At 38.3% G+C, this 18108-nt stretch overlaps 3 protein-coding genes across 7 annotated transcripts; 2 read left to right on the top strand and 1 right to left on the bottom strand.

Moving 5' to 3' along the window:
* Positions 1-1283: 1283 nt before the first annotated feature.
* On the top strand, positions 1284-3099 carry LOC113776443 (UDP-glycosyltransferase 74G1-like). Its single transcript, XM_027321610.1, has 2 exons — positions 1284-2033; positions 2198-3099. Exons 1-2 carry the CDS (start codon positions 1392-1394, stop codon positions 2930-2932), a joined length of 1377 nt encoding a protein of 458 aa, XP_027177411.1. The 5' UTR covers positions 1284-1391; the 3' UTR covers positions 2933-3099.
* Positions 3100-7996: 4897 nt separating this feature from the next.
* Positions 7997-9736, top strand: LOC113778628 (UDP-glycosyltransferase 74G1-like). Its single transcript, XM_027324092.1, has 2 exons — positions 7997-8722; positions 8887-9736. Exons 1-2 carry the CDS (start codon positions 8078-8080, stop codon positions 9625-9627), a joined length of 1386 nt encoding a protein of 461 aa, XP_027179893.1. The 5' UTR covers positions 7997-8077; the 3' UTR covers positions 9628-9736.
* Positions 9737-11748: 2012 nt separating this feature from the next.
* LOC113748456 (probably inactive leucine-rich repeat receptor-like protein kinase At5g48380) lies at positions 11749-17788 on the bottom strand. Of its 5 annotated transcripts, none has more exons than XM_027292034.1 (4): positions 17378-17788; positions 15649-16644; positions 14335-15353; positions 11749-12078 (listed from the first exon to the last, which is right to left on the bottom strand). In XM_027292034.1, the coding sequence occupies exons 2-3, from the start codon at positions 16483-16485 to the stop codon at positions 14337-14339; spliced, it is 1854 nt and encodes a 617-aa protein (XP_027147835.1). In that variant the 5' UTR covers positions 16486-16644; positions 17378-17788; the 3' UTR covers positions 11749-12078; positions 14335-14336. The 5 variants fall into 5 exon arrangements, with proteins under 5 accessions (XP_027147835.1, XP_027147834.1, XP_027147836.1 ...); XM_027292033.1 differs by lacking the exon at positions 11749-12078 and adding an exon at positions 12463-13088; XM_027292035.1 differs by lacking the exon at positions 11749-12078 and adding an exon at positions 13134-13521.
* Positions 17789-18108: the final 320 nt, after the last annotated feature.

The raw sequence follows: 18108 nt of genomic DNA, 5'->3' as shown, positions 1-18108 counted from the left end.
TTCATATTAAAAAGTCTAGCTGACAAATAGATACATAAATGGCAGCACAAAATACAAAAAATAAAAAATGCAGAACTATCATACTGTCATATCTTTACGTAATAGCAAAAATTACTTGAAATCTCACAAGAATTCAAATGAAGTTGTGCCAAAAAAATTATATGAATCTAGAACAATATTAATAATAGCAGCAAAGGTTCAATACTATACCCAAATTAGAACTAGTTGACTAATAGGAGGGTATAAAGTGCCTAGGGTGTGAATTGCAATTCTTATAATAGTTTGTAGGGATTTTCTGCATTTAACTCTAAAATTAATTTAGCGTGTTATTCTGTTGTTGTTTCCTTCTGACAAAATGGAGAACAAATAAGACAGAGCACACGACACGGGCGGCTTTCCGCAAGACAAATAAAAGCGTGGATGAGGTCGGCCCATCATCGATTGGGCCAGAACATGAAGTGGGCCTTCTTGTTGTAGCCGGCTGAGCTTCAAAGAGATCTGCTAGTTAAGTTTGGATCCAGTAGCAGAGCAAAGGAAGTACTACTACTTCAAGTCTTGAGATTTGAGAATGAATTTCTCCAGTGATTGAACAAATTTCGGACATAATTTCCCACTATCATTTATCGACATAGAGAAGTGTAAATAATAGGTGAGGGACTGACGAAACAATAGGCGGATGCAATTTTAACAAACGAACAGAAAAATATAAAAAATCTGTTATGATGGATGGATGCTACCTAACTTATTATTTATTATGCATTCTTATTGCAGTTCCCAACAATTTTCTAACTTTAGAGAAATTTCTTTCAAGTGTATATACAATAATTTGTTCTTATACTAATGAGAGATAATGCATTACCGTTTCCGGACCCATATACAGTAGTGTTATAATGTCCTTTTTGTCTATCTCAAATTTTTTGTGTTACTGACTAATATTGGCAGACAATAATCATATTAATATTATCATTCACATTCCAATTTTAGCCCTTTTTATCTGCTAGTGAAAGAAAGACTGTAGCTAGCAGTGCAAATTATGCACCTCACATCTAAAGTCAAGCAAACAGTCAATTTGGTTTCTGCCACAAGAATTTTGCCAAATTTGACTTACCAACCACTAATAATAGGCCGCCGTTTGATATGGAATAATAAGGGGTAAATTTGGAAAGCAGTGCGAAGGTCCATCCTTCCATATCTCCTACGGAAAACGAGAGCTAGTCGATCGCCATATATATATATGTATAGGGTACAAGTTACAAACATACAAATGCAACCATAGTTATAGATCGACTTGGAGTTGCTATCGCGAGGAAAAAGAAGAAACTTGAGAGTACTCAAGGTTCAGGAAACAGCTGAAACATAAACAAAAGGGCAAACTTAAAAGGGATTAATTCATGATGAATTCCAGCAAAGTTCATGTTTTAGTTCTGCCATATCCTGCCCAAGGCCACATAAACCCCATGCTCCAATTCTGTAAACGTTTGGTGGCAAAAGGCGTCAAAACCACCTTTATCAACAGCGTCTTCATCTCCAAGTCTATCCCCGCAGATCCCAAGAGCGCAATTAATTTCGAGACCATTTCAGATGGCCATGATGAAGGTGGCTATGCGGCAGCTGAAAGCCCCGGGGCCTATCTTGAAAAACTGGCCACCTTCGGCTCAAAGACGTTGGCTGATCTTATCAGGAAGCTTGAAGACAAGGGCGAACCAGTTCAGGCCGTGATTTATGATTCATTCTTACCATGGGCTCTTGATGTAGCTAAGCAATTTGGACTTGTTACAGCTGCTTTTTTCACTCAAACTTGTGCTGTAAACAGCATCTACTACAATGTTTATCATGGACTTCTACCGGTCCCTCTTTCACACTCACCTATTTCCCTTCCTGGATTGCCACTGCTCCAACCAAAGGAAACTCCGTCCTTTGTTTACCTTCCCGATTCGTATCCTGCTTTTCTTCACATGCTTGTCAATCAGTTCTCCAACGTTGATCAAGCAGATTGGGTCATCCTCAACAATTTCCACAAATTGGAGGAAGATGTAAGCATTTCTTCGCCTTATACAACTATACTGCATACGCCTTTCCTACTTACTGAGCCTCTCTCTTAGCAAGAAGAGTATGACTTGCAGGGATCCTAAATTCTATGCAGTATAATAAATCTACCAACTTTGATCTCTTTTTGTTTGTTGTTACCATCAAACAGGCGGTGAATTGGATGGCGAAACTTTGGCGAGTGATTACAGTCGGTCCAACAGTTCCATCCATTTACTTGGATAAACGCCTTCAAGATGATATCGGTTATGGAATAAATCTCTTCAAGCCGGACTCCAGCTTGTGCATCAACTGGCTAAATAGTCAACCTAAGGACTCGGTTGTTTATGTATCATTTGGTAGCTGGACAGAAATTGACGTAGAACAAGTGGAGGAAATAGCTTCAGCTTTGAAGGAAAGCGGATTCAAATTCTTGTGGGTCGTGAGAGCATTTGAGAAGGAAAAGCTCCCAAGCAAATTTGCTGAGGAGACATCCGAGAAAGGCTTGGTGGTGACATGGAGTCCACAGCTTGAGGTATTGGCACATGAATCCGTCGCTTGTTTTGTTACTCATTGCGGGTTCAATTCAGTGCTGGAGGCGTTGAGTTTAGGGGTGCCGGTGGTGGCAGCGCCGCAGTGGACAGACCAGCCCACCAATGCTAAGTTTCTCGCGGACATTTGGGGGGTTGGTGTAAAGGCTGATGCGGATGAGAGAGGAATTGTGAGAAGGGAAACGTTAGTTTCTTGTATAAGGGACATTATGGAGGGAGAAAAGGGAAAGCAGATTAAAGAGAATGCCATTGAATGGAAGGCTTTAGCTAAAGAAGCTATTGATGACGGTGGAAGTTCTGATAAGAACATTGATGAATTTGTTGCTGGATTAGCAGGCCAGAAAGCCAAGAACTAGACGTGGATGCTACACTGAAAAGGGCAACGTACCTTGTCCTCCAAACAGTACTCTCGTGATAAATAATTTAGTACTTTTATATTTGTAATAATTTCTTGTACCGATAAATTCTATGTCATGATTCGTGTTTCTTTGAAATATATGAAGTAAATGAGACAACTTATATATTTTATTAGTTTCTTCAGCCAGAAAATTGTGCTTAACCTTTCTACGGGTGAAGTCTCCTGTCTTTCCCTCTCTCGGGTGTGTTTGGTTGAATTTGGCTCCTCCGTGGTGGTGGACTCTCTACATTTTCGACAATTATTAGAAAAGGACATGATGGTCTTATATTTGATCAATCCTAACCCTTGTTAATAAATGAATACAAATGTCATGCATCAAAGTTAATAAATGAATACACCTGTCACGCATCCAAATGTGCACCACAGAAAACAAAGAAAATCCAATAAAGAGGAGTCAAGTCCATTTTTGGATAGGAGTTATTTGCCAAAAAAAATTATTTACCTATATTTCAAATACATGTTTTCAATGCACCTTTTTTTATTTTTCTTAATCACATTTTTATTTCATATATATCACGTTGTAAAAGGTGTATCACAAATTTATTTTTTAACACACATTTTTACCTCATAAATAACGCATCGCAGAACTTGCTATGATAATTATTTTAAATAATATTTCAAATAATTTCCTATCCAATCACACTTGATCCTACCGTGCGAACCGAAACCGAACAAGGTTTGCTGGCAATTTCAATTATCAGTCCAAGTTAGGAATGGCGACGGCCAAGAGAAAGCTGAATCCATGTGGGATTGCGGGGAAGAAAAAAGCCATTTGCATTTTGGGAAAGAAGAAATTCTGGTGGGACGAAAGAATCACAAGTTTCTTTCCAATTGAAAATACTACAAAGGAAAAGGCCCTTGTCATTAATGGTACTTAGAAGATTCAAAAGCAAATTTCCTCGTACGTAATTTAAGTTAGGAACGATCCAGAATACAAACACCACACATTTCTTTTCAAAATTTCTGAACTCAGTCGGCTTGAAAGGAGGGTCAAGGGTAGGGATGTACGCGAGCCGAGCTACTCGCGAGTAGTCAACGACTTGGCTCGAACTCGGGTTGACCGAGTTCGAGTCGAGTTTCGAGTAGCTCGATTGGCGTTCGAGTCGAGTTTCAAGTCTCAAATTTTTGGTTCGAAGTTTGTCGAGCCGGGCTATTTAAATAATATATTTATAATTTAAATAATATATATGTATTATAATTATAAAATGACTATTATGGGTGGTTAAATGGAATTTACAATATACTCTTCTTTATAATAAAATTTTATAAGGGTAAAAAAGTAATAACATAATTATAAAAATATCTAAAAAGAAAAAATGTCTAAAAAATGCCTCAGTTTTTTGGTCGAGTCGAGTCAAAAAACTTGATTAGACTCGGCTTGATAAGGCTTGACTAAGGGTCGAGCCTTATCGAGTCGAGTTTCGAGCTTAAAGTGAGTACATCGAGTCAAGTTTCGAGTATTAATTTTTTTGACTCGATCGAGCTCGAGCCTAGGGATATATGAGTCGATTCGAGCTCGAGTATAGCACTACTCGAGTTTGACTCGGCTCGATTACATCCCCAGTCAAGGGGGTGCGTGGGCAATTGTACAATACTCTCATCTAATAAATATTTTATTATGTTAGGTGTAATGCACAGCTAGCTGCTGACGAATGACTCCAAATGAAATGCATTGGCTAACATATACTACGTGTCTTCGTGGGAGTGTTTATAATTATGTGCCAAAATATTCATTCAAGATGGCTAGGCTAGGGGTAACATCATCATCGATTATTTACACTACAATTTATGCATAATAGCATCAATCAATCATTCATGCTTCGGTTAAAGTAATATCAAGTTGGATAAAGAAAATAAATTCTATGAACTTGTGGAAAAAAATATATAATTAAAGAAAGATTGTATGGAAAGAAAAGATTACGAGAGGTTCGTTTTTTCTTTTATCAAAATCGTTTTAGTTTCTTCTTCTACTAGAAAAGTGTGGCTCGACTTTTCTTCTTGTGAACTCGTCTCTGTCGCTATCTCTTCCCCCGGGCCTTCCTCCGTCTCTTTTGGTTTTGGGTACGCAACAAACGCATGTTAATATTCTTGTTTCTTTTTGGCTTTTAGCAAGCAACTGCAGATCTTTGTTCTTGAGTTTGCTCCGTACAAGACTACAAAGAACAGAGAGGAATTTAATTGATTGAGGACGGCTACAAGTAAGAATAAGTTCCATCCTTCTGCGATTGCGAGGGAGAATTAAAGAGCCGTTTGTTTTTCACTGCGTTTTTTGGGAAAGAAAATATTATTGTCTTTGTTTTTGGGAAAGAAAATATTATTATTATTGTGGGATTAAAAAAAAAAAAGAAATAGGCAGTAGTGTCGTGACTATTAATTAACACATCTGTTTGGATAGAGTATTTATTTGAAATATTATTTAAAATAATTACTGTAACACTTTTTGTGATGTGATGTATCTGAGATAAAAAAAAGAGTTGAAAAATATGTTTATGATACATGTCAAATATCATTTGAAATAATTTGGGTATCCAACTATCTATCAACTCTAATCGAGTTATTGTGACGATTAATTATCTAAGGGGAATTGTTGATTCAGAGTGTAAAGTCTGATGTTTGATTTTAAGGATTTTTTTTTTTTTTTTAAAAAAATACACTAACTTATCACATCAATGCACACATTTACATTTACTATCCCTTCTCAAATTAATTTTACCTTTCGTCAAAAAATTAACCCTTGAAACTATTTTGACGAATTTTTCAATCATTCATTAGCCAAACCCTAATTTTAATTGAGAAAGTGTTGGCCGAAGCAAAGTATAATACTCCATGTCTTGGCTGAGAGTACATGGCAAAAGGATGCTGGAGTTTTTTTTGAAGAGAAGGGCCAACTAACCTAACGTCAATGACCACTAGAATAAAAGACAATAGCCGGTAACGTGCTTTGGCAAAAGAAGACATAAAGAGGTCAATAGTCCAATTAGCCAGCCGTCGAATAGCACGTACCTATCCCCCCATGCAAATATGATTATTATCATTATTATTACAAGCCTTGCACAGAAAGACCGTTCTAAGAGGTTTGGTTGGTTCTTCATCTAAAATTCCAGCCGCTATAATTGAACGGCAATCTTCTTAAACAATTTTTTTTCCTCTTTAAATTAATGTTGAAGGTTGAGTCGTTTGGATCTATATCAGATCATTTCAATTTGAATTTGGATTCTAAAATGAATTTGTGTATAAAAAAAACATTTAGATGTGCTAAAAAATCCCCAAAAAAAAAAAAAAAATGGAAGAAAGAAAACTTGTTTGGAAGATGACTGCATACTGAATGAGTCCATTCAAAAATTGACGAGTCTCTGCATCGCATTTCATAAATATTAAGGGTCCGTTTGTTTCGGGTGAAAATGTTTTTCAGGAAAATATTTTCCTAATTTCTCGTGTTTGGTTGCACAAAAGTTACTGAAAACATTTTCCTATGTAAAATATTTTCACTCATCTTATGGAAAACAACTTCCCTTCCAAACTTACTGAAGTTATTTTCCGAAATGCATGCATCCCGCTTGTAGCATGTTCCAAACTTACTGAAAACATTTTGTAGTATGTTCTTTTTTTTTTTTTTAGTGTAAACAGGAGGACTCGAACCCAAAACCTCTTCCTTACACTCTCTCCCCCGTACCACCCAACCCTCCCCCTAGTATATTCAAAATAAAAAAAAAACCTCATTTTGCTCATCCTATGCTAGTAATTAATTATATATAATAGGGACATTCTTTTCTAGAGAAACTTTCAGCAGTGAGAGTGCAAGATATATGTCACAATAAGCATTGCATGTGATTGATATTTGACACTAAATGGCCAGCAATTTGTTTATTGCTTAAGGAGATATTTTTTATTCATATATACATTTTTTCAAGATTTTTTAAAGTTAAACAATGAGATAAATTTTCTTATTTTGCATGGGAAGAAGTATGTAGTTATAATGTGTAGAAAGTAAAGATAGAGATAAAAGTGAAAATATTTCAAAAGTTAAACAAACACCAGAAAAATGAAGTAAGAAAATATTTTCAATAAGCTAACCAAACACCTGAAAATGATGAAAGGGAAATGATTTTCATGGAAAATTACTTCTACGGAAAATATTTTCCCAAGGAAAACATTTTACTTCCAACCAAACAGACCCTAACTGTGTCTTGAAAATTCATCCAATCAATAACTGGTTTGTTTGATAATACAAAAAAAAAAGTACTAATGGATGAATTACAATGCAAAAGCAGTCCCCGAAATATGTTACGATGAAAATTCCATCTAAAACCATTGGAAATTGGAAGATCATCATATGCCAACGTTCAAGATATCCTGGCAGTTCTTTTTATTTTTTTTTTCCCAAGTTAATACATGGGGAATGGAAACTCAGGATGCATGAAAACGGGACCACGGGTAGGTGCAACCGTTCCTAGCGATTTTGTGCATCGCATAATTTTGTTTACATACGGCGTAACTTTATTTGGACAACGTGTAATTTTAAAACAAATTTTTGTGAATCCCACATACGTCATTAAAAACGAGGTACAAAAAATAATTTGGATCGTATAATTTTTTTGACTCAAATTTTGACCGTGAACAGCTCAGGAACGGTCATCAGATGGACCGCTCTGCCCCTCATCCATGAAAACGTGCTTCAGCCTGCAGGCATCAAGGAAGGGTGAGGACAACAAAACTTTTAAGAATTTTTACAAATCATTCTTCCCGAAATTAGGGGCAGGAGCAACTATTCCTGAAGTTAAATACCCTTGATTGGGCTCTCAACTCACAACAAAGTGTTCTAAACTTACATTTTGTGTTACAATTAATTTGCATAATATATAAACAAACAAATTTACATTTTATTGAAATGCGCAAAATCGGTCGACAACGCTTGCACTGCAAGTTTTCCCGCCTTCCCAGCTCCTTTCCCTATCTTTTTCTTTCTGACAAGTCAACTCTGGCGGCCAGCAGAAGACTGCGGTCCACTGGGTAAGAACGGCATTCTTATTAGTTCTTAGTAGTCGCAGTACTCGGACAGAAATACACAGAAAAATCGAAGGAAATGACGATGGCATCAAGCAAGGTTCATGTTCTAGCTCTGCCATTACCTGTCCAGGGCCACATAAACCCCTTGCTCCAATTCTGTAAACGTTTGGAGGCAAAGGGTGTCAAAGTCACCTTTGCCAACACTGTCTCCCTGTCCGAGTCTATGCACGCCGATCCTAAGAGGTCAATTAACTTTGAAACCATTTCAGATGGCTACGACGACGGTGGCTATGCAGCAGCTGAAAGCTTCGAGGCCTACGTGGAAAAATTTGCCACCGTCGGCTCGAAAACCTTGGCTGATCTTATCACGAAACTAGAAGACGATGGCGAACCAGTTCAGGCCGTGATTTATGATCCACACTTGACATGGGCTCTTGATGTAGCTAAGCGGTTTGGACTTGTTACGGCTGCTTTTTTCACTCAAACTTGTGCTGTAAACAGCATCTACTACCATGTTTATCATGGGCTTCTACCGGTCCCTCTTTCAGACTCACCTATTTCCCTTCCTGGATTGCCGCTGCTCCAACCAAAGGAAACTCCGTCCTTTATCTACCTTCCCGATTCGTATCCTGCTTTTCGTCACATACTTGTCAATCAGTTCTCCAACGTTGATCAAGCAGATTGGGTCATCCTCAGCAATTTCCACAAATTGGAGGAAGATGTAAGCATTTCATCCCCTTATACAACTACACTGCATACACCTTTCCTACTTACTGAGCCTCTCTCTCAGCAAGAAGAGTATGACTTACAGGGATCCTAAATTCTATGCAGTATAATAAATCTACCAACTTTGATCTCTTTTTGTTTGTTGTTATCATCAAACAGGCGGTGAATTGGATGGCGAGACTTTGGCGAGTGAAGACAGTGGGTCCAACAGTTCCATCCATGTTCTTGGATAAACGCCTTGAGGATGATACAGGTTATGGGATCAATCTCTACAAGCCAGACTCGAGCTTGTGCATCAACTGGCTAGACAATCAACCGAAGGACTCGGTTGTTTATGTGGCATTCGGTAGCTGGATAGGGATCGAAGCAGAACAAGTCGAGGAAATAGCTTCAGCTTTGATGGAGATCGGATTCAGATTCTTATGGGTGGTGAGGGCGCTTGAGAAGGAAAAGCTACCAAGCAACTTCGTTGATGAGACGTCGGAGAAAGGTTTGGTGGTGACATGGAGTCCACAGCTTGAGGTATTAGCACATGAATCGGTTGCATGTTTCGTTACCCACTGTGGGCTCAATTCGGTGATGGAGGCATTGAGTTTAGGCGTGCCGGTGGTGGCAGCGCCGCTGTTAACGGACCAGCCCACCAATGCTAAGTTTATTGAGGACGTTTGGGGGGTTGGTGTGAGGGCTGCTGCTGATGAGAAAGGCATTGTGAGAAGGGAAACGTTAGTTTCCTGTATAAGGGAGATTATGGAGGGAGAAAGGGGAAAGCAGATCAAAGAGAATGGCATTAAATGGAAGACTTTAGCTAAGGAAGCTATTGATGAGGGTGGGAGTTCTGACAGGAATATTGATGAATTTGTAGCCGAATTAATTAGCGGTGCCGGACAACCAGATGCTTGACAAATTGGAGATTTTCCATTGTTCTTGCTTTTCTACTTTTATCGTTTAGTAGTTTTTCATTTTTCCCAAATTAAGAAAAGAAAGTAGTTTTATTTTTCTTGCTTGTAAATTGTAATATGTCTCTCGTGTATTTTGCTGTGTGCGATGAGACTGCGACGAACTTGTGAAAGTTTAGCATAAAAAAAAAAAGAACAATAATGCACGGGAATACTATAGCAGAAGAAAAAATTTCGTGCTAACTGCGGTTAATACTATCGTTTACAAAGTAATGGGAATATTCTAATGAACTTGTGCCTCGATTGAAATCTTCTACTACTCCCTCTCGGTTTTTTAAAAAAAAAAATAAAAAATAAAATTGTGTACATCTTGTTCTTCTTCTTGTGTTTCGTTTTCCCGTGGTGGAACTTTGTTAGGTTTTGTTGACTATTATTCTGCCACTAATTACATATCAGTCAAAGTCAGGAATGGCCATAGCTAAGAGAAAGTTCAAACAGACGTTTGTAATTTTTTGTTTTCTGGGAAAAAAAAAAAATTCTTGTGGGACACAAAAGCATCACGACGACTCAGAAGGCGTTGGGGGGCACTCTGGTATTGCCTGACGTTATCAGTTGGTAAACACCTAATTTTGAGAAAACATTTTGGTCGTACCAATGAAGCAATACTCTATATTCAAACCAAGACGTAGCATCTCATCTCATGTACTAATAATTTATTACTATATCCGAGGTTTTCATGCATGTCTCATCTTCGCACAGACACAGTTAACACTTGACTCGACCGACAAATGACTCCGATCAGATGTTGGCCGTCGAATTGTTTAAATCTCTGATCATTACAAGCCTTGCACCGCCGGTCCAACACCGTTCTACGTCCTCGTGTCCCAATAATTTATGTAGAAAGCGCCACCCGCGGTCAGCAAAGAATTCTTTAAAGCGTTAAGTCGGCTGCTTGCTTGAAAGATATTCTTTTTGTTTTCGGCGATATATTGATTACCTCGAAAGATTGTCAAGTCGACCGTTTACTTGAAAAGATCCTTTTTTGGCAAACCAAAGTACGATTACTTTGAAAGATGGGACAGCATCATCACAACATATCCCATCCTATATTCCTATTCCCTTTTAACTTTTCTTCTTATAGATATTGTAGACTTTTTTGGGGGCTTACGGCCTTCAACAATATTGGGTTACACACTTAAGTCCATTCATCTTCGCATGAAACAAGGTATTTATAAAAATTTAAAAAAAAAGTATTAATCATTCTCCCAACGAAATATATATCTCAAATAGTAAATGACCAAAATGATCACCAAATTATTCAAAATGGCACGAGTTAATTACCCAATTTTTTTTTTTTTTTTGTGGTGAACAAGGTCGCTCGACTCTCTACAACGAGTATTTAAAATCATTTTGACCAATTTAGTCAGTAAACCAACCGGAAGAAAAAACAGAGAAAAGCAAACTTGATTTGCTATTATAGGTTTAAGGTATTGTACTATTTAATAACTAGAGAACGGAAGAACTAAAGAAATAGAACGAATCTCACAATTGATTGATTGATATCTCTGCCAGTTGAGCTGAATCTTAAAACCAAAATCCATGAATCATTTTTAAATTTATTGAAGATTTTAAACCTCACAAGGTTAGAGAGCAACACGGGAGCAGCCTTCTGATCATCCTGCCACTTGGATGGATTCCGCAGCATCAATGAGCTATTATATGTTTTTTTTTTTATTATTTTCTTTCGCGCGTTACAGCTTACGTGGCATAATTCTGAGTTGCCGGCGGCCGCATCAATAAGAACTGACGCGACAAAATGACGACAACGGCGAGTTTAGGCGGTGACCAATTTGACCATTTCCTGGTACTCGAGGGGCATGTTTGTTGTCCACCGACACAACATAACAGAGTCGGATTTTAAAGGTAAACTAACGTAGTAGATGCGACCAATACTACAAAATTGGAACAGCGTCAGCCGCTTTAGATGAGCACTCTGTCAACCAAATCAGCTGAAGAGAAAAAGACCAGGTGCCATCTTCTTCTCAGAAGAAAGATGATGGGGGCGGGGCGGGGCTTTAAAAGATACAAATGGTCGAATCGAATCAACACAGCTCTTCAAGAAAACTCACTTGGCAAATTCTCAATCGGAAAGGAACGCTATAAATATAGCACAAGACTGTTTTAACAACTCAAGACCACCGTCTACACCAGTAGGCATGGTGGTTACCAGAGAATCTGAGTTTTCTTATAGCTTTGGTACTCAAATACCTCTCTTAAAAGCAAGGCTGGTAAGTTCTGCATAATGTATTTGGTATCCCTTGTATATCTAACTAACAACGAAGACTACATATTATTTGCTTTCCAGATAGTTGAGATACTTCTTCCGGCAGAAAAAGACGTGGATTTGGATTGTTATGTTTCAGACAACACTTCCGAGTGAAAATGCAACTTCAGCCTGTGCATCAGATTCGGGTAAATTGAGAGGGAGGAAGAATTTTGGGAAGACAGACACAAGTTCCATAAAACCTATGATGTCCTAAGAAAAATGGAAATGCCTGCATAACAGTGGAAAAGTACTGGAAACCACAAAACAAAAGAAATTGAAATTCTTTGCCTAGCCAAATGCATGCTAAAGGTTAAGCACTACTCGGCAGAGAATAACAAAGTGCGTGAGCAGAACCAAGGAGGGCAGATTTAGCACACGATAAATATATCATACAAATAACAACCACCAAAAAGAAAATCAAAATATCAGAACCTCTATCAAAGATAAACAGGATAACAAAATATTATAGAGTTAGTAAATAACAGAGTCTCATAAGAACTGAACCTTCAAAGGTACAGGAAAGGTAATCCCTTTTTTACTGCTGTCGGTCAGCTTAATCACTGCTTTCAATTTATGTATGTGTACATGTGCATGTCTCTAATTGTTCGTGTGTGTGTGTGTGTGTGCATGTCTTCATGCAAGTGTGCTTTCAAACTAGGCAGAGTGGCAGGATAGACGCTGTCCGCTAAGTGTATCGTTGCATGTCTTGCTCCCCTAATGAAGTTCCCAATAAAGTAGTAGGACATTTACCACAAGGTTTACTGACGAAAGGGAAGGCAGGGAACACACGAGAAATTTGTCACTTATGCGAAGTATATTTAGCTACCCCTACCCATATTATCTCTTGGGAATGAGGTATTAAAGAGGAAGATGGAAGAATAAAGGAGACATACGAGTGTGATATTACGAGGATAAAACTTGTAATGTCCATGCCTCGTTTGTTTCTCTCAGTTTTAACTATGAAACAACACACTGCTGTTCTGAAATTACACACTGTCATGGCCATCTGAGACTCTATTGGTTGTTGTGCCATATATTATCCAAGCCTTTTTGAAAGCATAACCATGCTTGAAAAATTGCGTCTTTCTGATGTAATACAGCCACAGAAGCATGCAATGCACCATCAGGGCAATATCGCGCTACAGGTTCCATAAAGGATTAAAGATAATAACAACAAATAATTAGCGACATTTTTTCAATAATAGTTAACAGTAAGCTTGCATCACACAACAGCACAATAAATCAAGTTTCAGCATGCATCATACAGCACTAGAGAAAATTCAATTTCGTATATGGGCTCCAGGTGAATCATATTCTTAGGTTCCATAAGTTAGCAAGTTTGGATGTATCAATGTGCATGAAGAATAATGGAAGAATCTGAGATTCAGGTTCAAAATCCCATCCAAAACCACACACACACACACAAAAAAAACCAAAAAACACCCAAAAAGAGAAAGGATGCTGGTGTAATTCTGGTGAATTCTACATATAACTCCAGAAGAGAGAGTGGGACAGAAGAGGTCTCAAGCAGAAACCAGAAAGGAGGAGAAAAGGAACCATGGACTTCATACCCTGTACATTAATACAGAATCACAAGAAGATTTTAAATTATAGCTTATATCCCCAGCTGGGCCTAACAGAATTTACAAGCAAAAAGAAGGTTAAACAAATGGAAAAATATAGTGAAGGCACAACAACAAAAACAAAAAACGCAGCACAGCATGCTAATAAAGCAAATTCAACATGAAAGCGAAAGAATACATCCACACAGAGCTACAGAGTGAGGAAAGTATGTCATAAACAAACTGCTCAGGCAAGCTAATGATCCCAACCCCAACATAGAAGAACTGCAATATCCAAATATATGCTGAGCCTTACACAACAATAACTTTAAATAAATGATACTATCATGAGAAAATGTCAAACAAGAGAAGAAAACTATATTGCCAAATGGAATTTCATAGCTAAGATGATATTTTAGCGACCTTGATAACCCAGAGAGGTATGAACTTCCTCTTGTTTGGAAGGTGCATTGGTGAACGTTGTCTAGCAAGCAGGGCCATGTTGCATAAAGTACAACGTTACAAAGGGTTCGTAGCATAAACTTTACCATAAGAATGATAAGACAGTTACCATAACAAAAGACAAAGGCAGAATCAACCCACAGATCACCCAACAATCTGGTATCACAGATCTAATCTAAGGCTTACACAACAATAAGAAGATATTCAGCAAAATCACATGCCACGTTATAAGTGATCCAGCATGATACCCAAAACTAATAACCAAACTGCTCACATGATTTATCAACATTTATTTGAAAATGAACAACTTTTGATAGTTACATATATATGGTTTCGTTAATACTATCTCACCTACTCATACCTTTATTGCATCTCTATTCCTTCACGAGCAACAATAAGCTCCTGTAGTTGATCTGCATCTCCATTTTCTGAAAGCACCAAAATGTCATCTTCTGTGGTGAAGTTATATCGCTGTCCAATGGCCCTTAAAAGCTGGTATACTTCAAACATTGTAGGCCTCTCCTTGGGTGCAGGCAGTACACAGCTACAGGCAACTTTGAGAAACTGGAAAAGCTCACCATCATAACCCTTTGCAACCAAAGACTGATCAATTGCATCGTGAAGTTTGGAGTTGATTGATAGATTGGAAATCCATTCCACCAGGTTTCCCTTAAAGCTTTCTGGTGCCTTTGCCACAGAGGTAGGCAGCTCTCCTGTAACCAACTCAAGAAGCACAACACCGAAACTGAAGACATCCCCCTTTGGAGTGGCCACTAGGGTTCTTGTATACTCAGGGGCAACATAACCCAAGTCACCAAATTCTCCATTGACAAAAGTACTCAAATGAGTGTCAATGGGGTTCATAAGCCGAGCAAGTCCAAAATCAGATATCTTGGGTTCAAAGTCAACATCCAACAAAATGCATTTGGAGCTTATATTTCGATGAATAATGCGAGGATTGCAATTATGATGGAGCCATGCAAAACCTTTAGCTGCTCGAACAGCAATTTTAAGCCTCAAAGGCCAATCCATTTTTTTGTCAGCATCATGTGGGAAATGCAGTTTATCATGGAGGGATCCATTCGGCATAAGCTTGTAGACTAAAAGCCTCTCTTTCTTAGCCATGCAAAACCCCAGGAGAGGAACCAAGTTGCGGTGCCTTATATTTCCTAATGTAGCCATCTCAGAAACAAACTCTTTCTCTGAGTGCTGAGTGTCCTGCAACCTCTTCACCATGAGTGATGTTCCATCCTCAAGTAATGCCTTGTACATAGCACCCGTTCTTCCAGACCCAATTATGTTGTTTTTGCTAAAATTGCTGGTGGCCTTCATTAAATCACTTAATCTCATTTTTGAAACTGATTTCTCAAACATTGAAAGCTGGAAATAAGAGGATTGGGTGTTATAATGATGGACTTACAGGTCATTAATAAGGACAACAAAATTACCATATAACACTAACTTATTCAATCAATTATGTGACATAGTTCAACTGAATATCAGTACAGTTATTCATGAGATTGTTAAGCGCTAACATACCTCGTACAGCATTGACACAAAACAGTTAAAACTAGCATGCAACTTGCATTCAGAAAATTCTTTGGATGTCAGGCGAATAGCCCAATGCATAATATTGTCATCTTACGACCGCAAGAGGCACAGATAGTCATCTTACCTTGGTGCCTTTGGCACCCTTAAGGCTCTTTGCCCATTTGTTTCCTTCAGGATCATCTTCCTTCTTCTTTCCAGGCAACCTACGCATAAAGAAGAACATTCCAAAACCAACCGCTAAAGCTGCAATGGTTACCCCACCAACAGCTGCCCCGACAATAATTCCTGTCCGTGGTTTCTTTGAAGGACCCTGGCACGCCGGCAGCGGACTCCCACATAGCCCTGGATTACTTGCATAGCTGTCTGCATTAACACTAGCATTTATAAACGTTGGAACAGGCCCAGTCAGCTGATTGTTTTTTACACTAAATGTCTTCAGTCGATCAAGTAGACCAATCTCTAGAGGAATATGCCCCGTTAGTTGGTTGTTGTCCAGCTTAAGACTGTTTAAAAATGAACAATTTGCAAGATCTTCTGGGATTTGTCCCGATAAATGGTTGGAGGACAGATCAAGAGTGGTAACAAACTTAATTATACTGGAGATGTCAGGTGGAATTTTTCCACTGATGTTGTTGCTGGAAAGATCTAAACCTGTCAGAGATGAGCAATTTGCAAGATCACGCGGAAACTCCCCCTTCAGTCCCATGCTCGAAAGTCGTACATTTAACACCTTATTCTCATCTGGATGCCAGCATTCAATTCCAGTAAACTTGCAGATAAAACCTTCGGTTGAATTGTCAAAATTCCATGTAGATAAGGAATTCAACGGATCTTCTAACGTCTGTTTTACAGCTCTCAGACAATCAACATCTCTCGGATTACCATTACTGAAAGAAGCATTGGCAAAAAACCAGGCAAGGACAGCAGCAAGAGCAGTAAGAGCTCGTCTATGGAGTGACATCCTCGTCAAGGCACAAGCAGAAACTAAATAGTCCAAGGGATGAAAAACTACTTATATGGTTGACTGGCACACAGAATACTTGTATATACAGATTTGGAAACTCCAAGCCTCATAAGGTCCCCCAAACCAAATGCACACCAACAGAAACAAATCAGCACTCTGCAAAACATCCAAAAATCAAGACGAGGATACAAATAAGGAACGCTTAAGTCTAATGCATATAATTTCAGTCTCAAAACAAACTCAAGAAACCAGAGGCATGAGTCTGTTCAACAATAATAGTAAAAGCATGTTACATAGACCACGGAAATTATGTCTAATTACCCCAGAAAACTGCATGAGGTGATGCAAAACCTTGGCGGGGGTTTTTTTTTTTTTTGCTCTTTTTTTGTAGTTGGCTTGGGGGGGGGGGGGGGAGGCCAGCTCGATGCAGCAAAGACCGACTATAGAATTGAAACACTAAAAACAAACATAAGGCTACCCATCCATTTGAAATCTTGAAATTAATGAAAAAGTTATGAGCAAAATCTGTTCCACATGGATGAGGACAATTTTAGGGAAAAAATGAAGTTAAAAAAAAAACAACGATTAAAAGGATAGAGACAAAACCTGCAACTAAGACGCTGTCGAGCCCTAAACTGAAAATTTAAGGATCCACAAAAGCAAGAATGGTTTCTTCAAATCAACATGAAAAAGAAATCTTGTTCTCCACTGATAAAGTTGAGAGCTTGATTGATTGATCCCAAGTTTCACAACCAACACAATATAGCTCCCGAGAGGACAGGCAAGACTTGACTCAAACGATTCAAACCCAATTACAGATTGCTTTCCAAGAAACAATTAACAGCGTAGCATACAAGCACTAAAACAACTGAAAAATCAGAATAGCTACCTCAAAAGAAGATTAGCAAGCAAAGATATATATTTACAGCCGGTGTGAATCTTTATAATGGCTTTCAGCAAATGGGTCTTCAGACTTCCGACTGCAGTTCAGATGGACAAGGAAAAAGATCAAGTCTTTGGGAAGAAAAGCTAGAAGAAAGATTTGTTTGAGATGATGGATTTTTACTGTTGAGGGGATCGGGTCAAAGAAGCAATGCCTATCAGGCTATTCCATAATATCAGTACTACTAGTTTTTCCAAAGCTCTCTCTTTCTGTCCCCCCCTCTCTCTCTCTCACAAACACAAACACAAACACAAACAGTCACAGCGACGACCGAGACTGGTGCAATAAAGGGAGCTTAAGGAAAGAAAGGGAAGGAGACTGGAGTGCTTGACTTTCTTTGCTGCTAGGAATAGACATACGTTTGTACTGTACTGGTAGTGGTTGCGAAACAAAAGCGTGTTTAAAGTCTTTGACTGCCGATCCTTCTTTGTCGTCTCCAATTCCCACTTTCACACTTGCCTCGAACCTTTCACACTCTGTGCACTAAAAATTCGAGACAACATGAGTTTCATTTTGCAAGTTCAGAATTGTTTAACTCTGGAACAAAAATTTAGCTTGATGATTTTTTGCAAGATTAAAAATTGTGTTTGAGATTGACTTTCTTACCATTAAAGCAGAACTTAAAACAGAATCACACTCAATTTATTTATATGCAAATTTTTTTCGTTAACTATCAA

Source organism: Coffea eugenioides, chromosome 1 (assembly GCF_003713205.1).
Source record: "Coffea eugenioides isolate CCC68of chromosome 1, Ceug_1.0, whole genome shotgun sequence".
Classification (NCBI taxonomy): domain Eukaryota; kingdom Viridiplantae; phylum Streptophyta; class Magnoliopsida; order Gentianales; family Rubiaceae; genus Coffea; species Coffea eugenioides.
The sequence above is the reverse complement of the archived record's forward strand: the minus strand, read 5'-3'. Positions and strand labels throughout refer to the sequence as shown.